A 10,179-nucleotide genomic window follows, 5' to 3' on the forward strand; every position below is an offset into this window, starting at 1 on the left:
GCCCAGAGTGACTCAGCTTTCTCAGACACTGCAGAGAAGCAGCCAGCACTGCAGTGTTTGTACACACGCGTCTGTCTGCATGTGGCCCTACAGATACATGCCCTAGTTTTGTAGATAACGCCACTGTTTGGCTATAGCTATACATATTAACCATTCAGACACAGAACCGTATACTGTATGTGCATGTTAAGTGGTGCTGACACATTGTATCATTTTGCAGGGTTTCAGACAACATCCGATAGCTCTCTTAAACATTACAAAACAGTCTTCTGTTAGAACTTGAGTGATTAAGCTAGCATGATGGTATAAACACATAGAGAGGTGGATTGTATCCCAACTGTATGGCACTGATAAGGTTCAGATCTGTGCCTGCATGTGCTATAGCTTGTGTGCCAACTCTGGAGGGCAGCTGCCATGACTACACATGTGTGCACGTCCTTCGGCAGAAATACGTGTTGCAAAGAACGGAATGCATGAAGTGAGTTTATAGCTACCCATTTTATACTAGATTATAAGATGTGGCAAACCTCCTGCTGCCAGTAATGGATAGCCCCAGAGGCAGCGTACTATATAAAGGTAATTTTTTATGACTTTGTACATATTGTGATATTTAGAACAAGTGTCTTGCCAGCACTGATAGGATATTAGGGGTAAAATGACTCTACACTAAATTAGAGATCTGCAGCAAAGATGGGTCTGGACCCCACTAAATACATTTACACACACACACAGTATGTTATAATGCAAGAAAAACACAAACATCACAAACTGCTCTTTTCCACAGCAGGACACTCCCTGCTTTTCTTTATTTCATATACAAAGAATTAAAATACACTAGTGTCTCATTTTGTGCAAAATCAGTAAGGCTTCAGTCAAGGCCTCATATTGGTATTTACCTCCCCTCCCTTCCCTCTGCCTCCACTACTTAGAGAGAACGGCCTATTAAAACACAAATATATTGTATTTCAACAATCTTCTTAATGCAGGCGGTGTGGTCCATTACTGACAGGGATCTCAATAATAATAATAATAATAATAATAATAAAATTAAAATAACGCATGAACTGTCAATTAATAACTATATTCTAAACTTCACCCCTTGATTTTTCTAAAAAAAACTATTTTCTTTAGCCAATAAGAAAATGAACTGAGACAAATGGGAGGAGCTAGGAGAGAATGGGAGGAGTCAATCAAGCTAGTGGGTGTGTTTTTGTAGTTTTTCTCCAAGTGGGTGTAGCTTTAGCAGCATTTGGCCAATCGCGCTCTGAGTAGAACGCAGGTTTCAACAGTGATCCGGACATCATAATGACAGCGATGTGGCTCCACCCCCTCTCCTTGCTTAACAGGCCTGAGATAGCGAGGTGGGAGGGGTTACTGTAGCACCAGGTATAAAAGGCAGGACTGCCAAACACAGTAATCTCAGAAACACATCTGCCTTCAGGGTAGTCTCTGTACCTGAAGTCGAGTATCTCTGTATCCGATTAAGGAAAATCAGAAGACCTGTATCCCCTTGAGGTTTGGAGTTTAAAAGCCCTAAAATAAGGCATGACAGGGTGAGTATGCAAGGCACTTCACACTGTGGCCACACTGCTAGCTCCCACACACACACACAGTCACACACTGCTCTGCGCTGCCAAGGCATGGGCAAGACTGGCAGAAAGACGGTATAAACAGCGTATCAGACGGACAGCGTGCAGAGCCCTGAACTGTCGTCTTAAAAATACTCAAATACAACATGATTAATAAATAAAGCTTCTTGCGCTGGTCTCGTCTGCAGCCTCCTTCCTTAGAAACCTGTACAATGATCTTCAGCTGTCCAGTGCAGCCAATTGAAGTCCAGTCCAGCCCAGTCCACTCCAGTCTAGCCCAGCCCTGTGCTCGTCTGTGTGATGAGGTGTCTCTCCGTTTATCTGTAGGTCTAATCCACTGGTTGTCTCAGTCCTTCTCTCCATCTTCAGTCCGTCTGCCTGTCTCAGGCAGAAACATTGACGTCTCGCAGTGCAATGGTGCTGCTGGGGGGGGCATCGGTGGGCCGGTCGGGGGCGGGGGTGGGCGGGGGCAGCAGCGGGGGGGCACTGCTTTGAGACAGGATCTGCTGCAGCGTGCGGCGCAGGTTGGGGTGCAGCCGGCCCTGAGTCTGATAGAACACCTCCACCGCGAAGGACTTCATGACCCCCGAGCACAGCTCCTCGTACAGTGGCACAGTGTACATCCGTGAGCTCTGAGAGAGGGAAAGAAGAAGAGAAGAGGATTAGCACCCTGTACCAGTGTCCACTCTCCCACTCAACCTCCCTGCCCCATCCCAGATCTTACTCCCATTCTCCTCCACCTCTCCTTTGCAGATCCATCTCTTCGCTAGCCCTCCACCTTTTCCCGTCAACACCCACCACCTCCTCCACCCCCATCTCTGTCCCCTCCATCTCATCCCTCTCTCACGTGCGAGTGCAGGAAGCTGCGGACCCGGGGCAGGTCTGGGTAGAAGCCATTCCGCACCACAATCTGCAGCCAGCGAATCCGCACCTCCGCGTTCATCCCGTCCAACAGCGTCGAGTACGAGCGTGACAGGCGGGACATCACCTCTGAGGGACAGACACATCATCCAATCAGTCAAAGGGTACACACCCACCAAGCGTCAGCAAATCACCAACCGGGAGCAATGGGAGTGACCAAGAAATCCGACTCCCATATAAGTGGTCAAGCATATTAATCACCCCTGATCTCGCCACTTAACCCCTAATTACCAGGCTAACAACCTGTGGCCTTGCCAGTATACATCACTGTCCCCATTTCCCCGATTTCATTGCCGCTGCCCCCCCACTCTAGATCCCCCCGAGGGTACCGTGGGGCAGTGGCGAGCGGTCCAGCAGGCGGTCCAGGAACAGCACAGTCTGGAAGGTACTCCAGGAGGTGAGGTCGAAGGTCGCGATGGCCTGGGCATCCATGGTATCCGTGCCCCACAGCTCACACAGCTGCTGGACCGGGCCCGTCAGAACCCCCCCCGGGGACAGGTCGGGTTCGGACAGGGGGGGGCCACAGCCATTCAGCCACCGCTCGAACTCCAGACCTGGGGGGCAGGGGTGGTGACAGGAGGGAGTGGGATGTAAACAGAGCAAAGAGTGAGTAACACTGCCCCAATCACCTGCTGTAACCCCTCACCCGTCTCTCACTGTTCCTCCTCCTTAGTCTTTCCCTCTATCCCCAAGACTCTCCTCTCTCCATCTGATACACTCCCTCCATTCCTCTCCGATCCCTTCTTCGACACTCACCCTCTCTCTGAGCCACACAGTTCTCCCTCAGCTCCGGGAAGAAGCCCAGGAAGAACTCCAGCAGGTCTTGAGCTACCACACTTGTGAACTTAAACTTCTCAATATAGGCCTGGAGAGGTGGAGACAAGAGAAAGAGAGAGATTGAAAGGAGAAGCATATCAAAATACAGGACTGGATGTTTTTCATTAAGTGAGGTAGTCTCCGATTTACTGTTAACATCAAGTCCCGAAAGGATGTAACCTCTTGAATAAAGAAGAATCCTATACAAGCCAAATTATACTGAATTATACTTTTCTTCTCACGCTACTAGAATAGATTACCCTACCACTTCCACACTCGTGACTCAGAAAATCAGGCCACAGCTAACTAGATAACCAGCATAACATTTTATGGAGTCATGAGCTTCACCCCTAGTTTTCCAAACAAGCCTGAGCGAATTGCTTGATGAACGTCTCTCACCCGCAGGAAGGCATCGAAACGCTGGGTGTCCCCGCACAGCTGGGACAGGTAGGACACGAAGCAGTAGCCTTTCTCATAGGTGAACAGATTCATCAGGCTGCTGGGGTTCACTCCTGCACAGACGAGACGCACACAGAGTAAAGACAAGCACTGACCACACACAATTCCATCAGCCGGAAACACACTGAGCTCACGCACTGCCGGAGGGACGGCCTGTGTGGCAGGCGTGTCTCGCGTACCTGGCTCAAATTTGACCTGCAGCTTGCTGACTGGATTGTTGTCTCCCAGCAGCCTCATCTGTCTGTGCAGAGCATCCAGTCGGAACACCGTCTCCAGGCAGGTAAATGCGGCACCTGAGAGAGAGAGAATGCGTTAAAGAGAGAGATGATACAGGACTAGTGTGTCCACCTCCCTGTTGGAGCAAGCGGGCTCACCGTAGGCCTCGGTGGTGATGCGTCTCTGCGCATAGGTGGCCAGCCCCTCGCTCAGCCACATCTCCTCCCAGGTGGCGTTGGTGACGGCATTCCCGAACCAGCCGTGCGCGATCTCGTGGATCACGTCGATCACCAGGAACTCGCGGCTCTCCAGGATGGAGGAGATGATGAACGTCAGGCACGGGTTCTCCATGGCAACGATGGGGAAGGAGGGCGGCAGGAAGACGATGTCGTATCTGCAGGGGGATCGCAGTAGACGGTGAGGAAGTGAACTGGAGTGCAGTGCAGTAGAGCACAGTGCTGTACAGGACAGCATACTGCAGTTAAGGGTCAATGAACTTGGGGACATTTTGGTTTGATTGAACTTTACGGTAATGCTGCTTTGGCTAGGAGGGGTGTTGATGTGGATTGTGCATAATTTCAAATTGTGCTGTAGGCTAGAGTTAAGGTTCTGTAAGTGCCAGAATTTTCCATTTTACACCACAAGGCACTACCCCAGTTCAGCATTTATTTTTATAAATATAATTGTCCACTGACTAATGTTACTCTGATATGGCTAATATGAAAACATACTGTAACCATTCTTCAAAACGACAGTAATTTGTATGAGCGTTTTGTTCAATTATACTACTGATTGCATGGCACATGGAGACCCAAACCCCACCCACAAAGATTCAGAAGAAAGAAGATGGAGAGAAGAAATGCAAGCGAGCAGAGAGGGATAATAGAGGAGAAGCTCACCGGCCCCAGACGTATGGCCCAAACAGGCCCTCTGCAACCCCCAGCCAGCGCTCCACACTACCCCCGAGTTTACTGACCGCAGAGCTCAGTACACAGGGCTCTGCCCACACCCTGCTCCTAGAAGGGAGGAAGGGGAAAGGGTTAGCAAACAGACAGACACACACACACCCCTCTCAATCCCCTCTCTGTCCTCCCTTCCTGTGCTCTCACCGGGGGCCAATGTCGGCAGGCTGCAGATCTCCTGCCACCAGTGCCACCAGGTAGGCCGGGACAGGGTACTCCATGGAGAACTGGTAGGCCTGGTCCTGCTGGCTGAACACGCTGCGGGTGGCGCTCATCAGCACCGTCACACCCTCCGGCACCTGTGGACGAGGACGGACATACACACATACAGCGTCAGTCTAGGGATGCTAATGTGGTGTATGTGCAATGTATGTCCATGTACTGACAACATTTGTGTACGTGTGTGCGTTTGTGACAGGCTCACGGTACCCCACGGTCTCTGGCCAGCCAGCTCTTACTGGCCCGGACAGTTACTCATAAAACACAGACAGCGACAGAGAGAGAGAGGAAGGGAAGGGAAGGGCAGAAAGAGTGGAGAATGGGGGGGAAATAGAGAGAGGTAAAGAGAAAGAGTGGGACAGAGAATCACAAGAAAGAAAAGCAGACGGAGAGAGGGATTTGAATGGAAAAGTGATTGCTGGCTTCAAAGAGAGAAAGTGACATGGGGAGCGAGAGAGGGAGAGAGTGTGTTATACAGAGCGATATACTGATAGAAAGATTGTTATTGAGAACGATATAATGACAGGGTCTCCCACAGCTATATTCAAGGCAGGCAGCCAAAAATCTGTGCCAGCTGGCTAAACAAATGCCCCCCCCCCATCAACAAATCAGTAACAAGCCGCCATGCCTATGCTAATTTATGGGGGAAACCCTGACTGAGAGCAGAGAGTGAATGTGTGTGTGCCAAGAAAGCACCTGGAATTGAATTGAGAGAGTGTGTGTGTGAGTGTGTGTGTGTGTGTGTGTGTGTGTGTGTGTGTGTGTGTGTGTGTGAGTATGTGTGTGGGTGAGAGAGAGAATGAGTGTGTGTGTGTGTGTATGAGAGAAAGAGGGAGAGGGAGAGAGACTCACGCGGATGGTGGCAGAGTACGTGCTCTTGACGGCTGGCGTGTCGAAACAGGGGAAGAAGGAGCGGTTGCAAACCGAGTGGCCCTGAGTGAACACCAGCGGCCGAGACTGGCCACAGGTCAGCTCTGCGTCCAGCCACCAGATCTGTGGGGGGGAGCTTCGGTTTCAGTTCACTTCAAATTATAGTCTTAACACAATGTCAGCAGCAGTGAAAATGCATTTTTGCAGACAAATGAAGACGTTATGGTAAGATAACAGTTCACAGAGACTTCAAAACCATTATGGTTCAGTTTCAAAAACCCTGCTCTCAAAGGCCCTTTCTTGCTTTAAGTGCTGTCAACTCACCACAAACAGAAAAGGTGAAGTCTATATTTGCCTGAGAAGCAGGTGCTACACAGCTCTTCTGCAATTTAGACAGTCCTGGATAAACATTATTCTGAAACAGCTAAAACTCTACTTTCTGCTTCAAAGTAGCTTCCTTCCTTGTACTCCAAATATATACTTCTCTTCTTCACTTTCATAGTTGGTTGTTGGTGCAGCAGTGATAGTTGCGATTTAGTGGTGGCAACTGATTTACAGGAATGTGAACCAATGCACTGTGGCACGAGTGGTACTTTAGATGGGATGCTCAGCATATTTTTGAACAAAATAAAAGTATAAACATTTTTAAACATGCCATTTGATTAGTAGTTATGGTAATTTCCCTATTTTTGACCCATTTGTGTTAAGTAAAAAAATAAAACAAAGATGTGCTGGACTGCCGGACAGATACTATACTCCTGTAGACTCTCTATGGCCTACTGCTGTTGTTCCCTAAATCCCAAACAGATCCTCAATATCACTAGGTCTACACTACTTTCTTGCTGTGCCTCAATGACGGTCTCACTGCCACAGCTCTACTTTGAGAGACAAATGTATGTAAATGAGAGAGAGAGAGAGAGAGAAGGAGAAGGCAAGCTAAAGCAGGAGAGAGAGATATAATGGGTGTGCCTACACTTTTTGAGAACTCATCCACACTTCCACATGTAGTTTGTATGTGTGTGAGCAGAGTCGGACAATTTCGAAAACTTTTGTTACTTGGCAAATGCATTTGTCCGCTGATGTCCGTAGTGGCCAGATCTGGTCTTGGAGGAGTACAGGATGCTTTGCAAATCCTCCAACATCAATGATCTCTACATTATATTAAACACTCAATAAAACAGTGGCTTGACTGATCGGAGTACAGTTTATCAAAGATATAGGGTGGCAGTCACTCCCCAACTTTTCACTCCCGGTTCAACAGCTAATCAAGTCAAACTCCACTCTACAATGAGTACTTTCACTCTCCCAACAAGATGACAATACTAATTGGTTAATTAGCCAGCTGCTGGAGGACAGAGGTCGATAATGCTAAATCAGAGTGATACCAGAATACCCCTCCCTGCTGACAGTGACCGTGTCTAGGGTGGGGGTCACTGATAATCAAAAAATAAAAACCTCCAGTCATTAGCTGTATTAAAACTTAGTTTGTGGCCTGACTCCTGTCACAGAAAAACATGTGGTTTCTATGATGTGACAGGACCACAACCTTCACTGACCTATGGTCACTCCACACTGGGCTGTACAGCACACAGCATTTTCAATATAATTATAATTGCAATAAATTGTATAAGTATGCAAACATTTTAAACAGTATAAAATAACACGATACACCTATGCGTGTGTGTGTTACAATGGCAATGGGAGTGTACACATTGTAAGAAGAACAGATCAAAGAAAGTTTTTGAATGGGAAAGATGGGAAAATTTAATCATGGAAATATGCCATGGAAAAGAGCAGCTGTAGAGAGAAGCAAGTGGAAACATCTTGGAGAGGCCTCATCCAGAAGTGGATGGATATGGGCAAAGATATATATATATATATATATATATATATATATATATATATATATATATATATATATATATATATATACCGACAAACTTATAGGCCCAGAGGAAGTGCTATTAATAATAAACGAGGCCAGTTATATTGTGCTGCTCCGATAAGACTGCTAAACTGGTGCGTCCTAAATACTACTGCATCGGCAATATGCTACTGTCCACATATTGTGTAAATTGTGCCCATCACGCAGTGTGTTTGAAATGCTAGTGACACCATCTTACCGCCGGGCCGTCAGTCGTGGTGTAGCGGACCGTGATCTGGAAGGCTCGGTGCGGCCGGAGAGCGGCGGCCGGCAGGCAGATGTTCAGCGAGGAGCCGTAGTCTGTGAAGGGGTCGACCCGGTAGGTGAGGGAGGCGCTGGTGTCCGAGGCGCCGCCGGTCCCGAACACCTTGCAGTCTATGGAATGGATGAGCAGGGACGGGTGTGTGTCCAAGACCAGGGTCTGGACCCCCGGCTGCACCGACACCAGCTCCAAAACCTGCCAGCCCGTCATCTCCTTGTCGGCGAAGTTGAGCCGCAAGTCCAAGTGGAAGTGGCGGAGTCGGAAGCTCTGGAAGTTGGACGCTGAGGCGACATCGACCCGGGGACAGTGACCTGCCGCCGGGCCGCCCTCGCAGGACTTACTGGGCACCGTCAGGACCTTCCGGCAGCAGCACAGCGTCGGCCGCTGGAAGTCGGCCATGGCTACCGGGATTCAACTCGTCCAATAAATTAAAACCCCAATAAAACTTGTTTCACACTCGGGGGGAAAACAAGACATAAAGATTTAAAAAGAATAACAAGAGAGCGAGCCCGTGAAGGCAGACAGAGAGGTAGTAAGTTCAGGGGAGAAGGAGGTCACAAGGTTTCTGAAAAAAGCTAGGTTAAAAAACAACACTGACATGAACTCAAAAAGAGCAAGAAAAAATGTCAAGAATGTAGAATAAAGAGTGACACGGGCTACGTGAAATCCATGAGGGCCGGAGTGAAACCGAATCGAGCATTTTCCACTCGCCGGGCAGAAACGGAGCGAAAGACTGGAGGATTTCGATTGAAGTACGAGTTCAAGTCAAGTGAGAAAAGAAAGAGGAAAACATCACGGAGGAGAGGAGTGGAAAGTTAAAATGAAAGAAGCTGAGCTGTGACTCCCTTTGAAAACAGGAAGTAAACCAGGGGAGGAAATCACTTGCGGAGGAAAGTTTGCTGGCCGCACGGGGGCGCTAGAGAGCGGGGGACCGGCCGGCCGGGGTCGCATGCTCTTCTTCAATGGGGTCTTTACCACTGGCAGGATTTCCTAAGCAGCTGCTATGACATGCAACACAACAGCCAGTTTGAGGCGATCAAAAACTCTGTCTATGCTGATAATGACTCATGCACAGATTAAACTGGGTTATCACACGATAGGAGATTAAATGCATACCGGAATAATACTATATTATAACTCCTGCACTTCCACTGAGTGCAGATGAGGATCATGTTCATAAACCCTAACCGCAAACGTAGCCTGTGACCCTATCCCTAACCTCGTTATACATTTGCTGAAGAGCAGAACTCGGATTAAGTGCATTCATGTGTAATTCATTAAGTACAATTAATGTCAAGTGGGATCGATTCAACTATAAAATGTGGTGCATTATGTGTGAGATTCACTCATTTATATATCCAGATATAGAGGAAGAGGATGCACGTACAGAAGATGTATTGTAACACTGCGATCGTGTTCAGAAATCTGCAAGGGGGTTGTTTTAATGCGTCTTAAGCAGCGTTTCTGGATTGTCTTAATTATTGCATTTTTACTGGGGTTTACTTTACAAGGTGTTTTGCTGCCAATGGTATAAAAATGCTGTTGATCTGAGTTGCTGAACACCTTAACACTGTTGTGGGCAACTTGTACAACAGCGCCCTCCGCCAGCACGTCTTCATCTCTTCTCCTCTGCAAGAGCTCTTCATGCAACGCGCTCTTTAATCATGTTTCTCAAGCTCAATTTAATAATGGAGGAGCTAGTTAAGAGACAGTCCTTCTGGGAATGGTTCAAAGCACTGCCTCCGGTGAAGTGCTTTTAAAATGACCTATTTAACACTTTAGGAGGAAGCAGGAGTGTTCAAAGACTTACTGAAGCAAGCGGCAGGAAACACCAAGGGGCATGCTGCCTTCCTAATTGACAGGCGGATAACAACTAAATTACTGAAAAATATATTATGTGATATTTCAAATCTTGTCATTGCAGTTACTGAAATCAGATGT

General features: G+C 47.9%; 1 protein-coding gene across 1 annotated transcript; it reads right to left on the reverse strand.

The window, feature by feature from the left end:
* Positions 1 to 772: 772 nt before the first annotated feature.
* Positions 773 to 9,104, reverse strand: rnpepl1 (arginyl aminopeptidase like 1). The gene is made up of 11 exons (XM_066709072.1): positions 8,176 to 9,104; positions 6,035 to 6,175; positions 5,111 to 5,262; positions 4,901 to 5,017; positions 4,160 to 4,395; positions 3,965 to 4,078; positions 3,726 to 3,838; positions 3,267 to 3,375; positions 2,840 to 3,064; positions 2,437 to 2,579; positions 773 to 2,221 (listed from the first exon to the last, which is right to left on the reverse strand). Exons 1-11 carry the CDS (start codon positions 8,635 to 8,637, stop codon positions 1,973 to 1,975), a joined length of 2,061 nt encoding a protein of 686 aa, XP_066565169.1. The 5' UTR covers positions 8,638 to 9,104; the 3' UTR covers positions 773 to 1,972.
* Positions 9,105 to 10,179: the final 1,075 nt, after the last annotated feature.

Source organism: Amia ocellicauda, chromosome 7 (genome assembly GCF_036373705.1).
Source record: "Amia ocellicauda isolate fAmiCal2 chromosome 7, fAmiCal2.hap1, whole genome shotgun sequence".
Classification (NCBI taxonomy): domain Eukaryota; kingdom Metazoa; phylum Chordata; class Actinopteri; order Amiiformes; family Amiidae; genus Amia; species Amia ocellicauda.

Excerpts from the sequence above, each read along its gene's own strand:
- rnpepl1 (XM_066709072.1), bottom strand. The coding sequence starts at position 8,637 with ATGGCCGACTTCCAGCGGCCGACGCTGTGCTGCTGCCGGAAGGTCCTG. Across the intron at positions 5,263-6,034 it reads CGTACTCTGCCACCATCCGC|GTGCCGGAGGGTGTGACGGT; the intron begins GTGAGTCTCTCT and ends CCTCGTCCACAG. Across the intron at positions 2,580-2,839 it reads CCGCTCGCCACTGCCCCACG|AGGTGATGTCCCGCCTGTCA; the intron begins GTACCCTCGGGG and ends TCTGTCCCTCAG.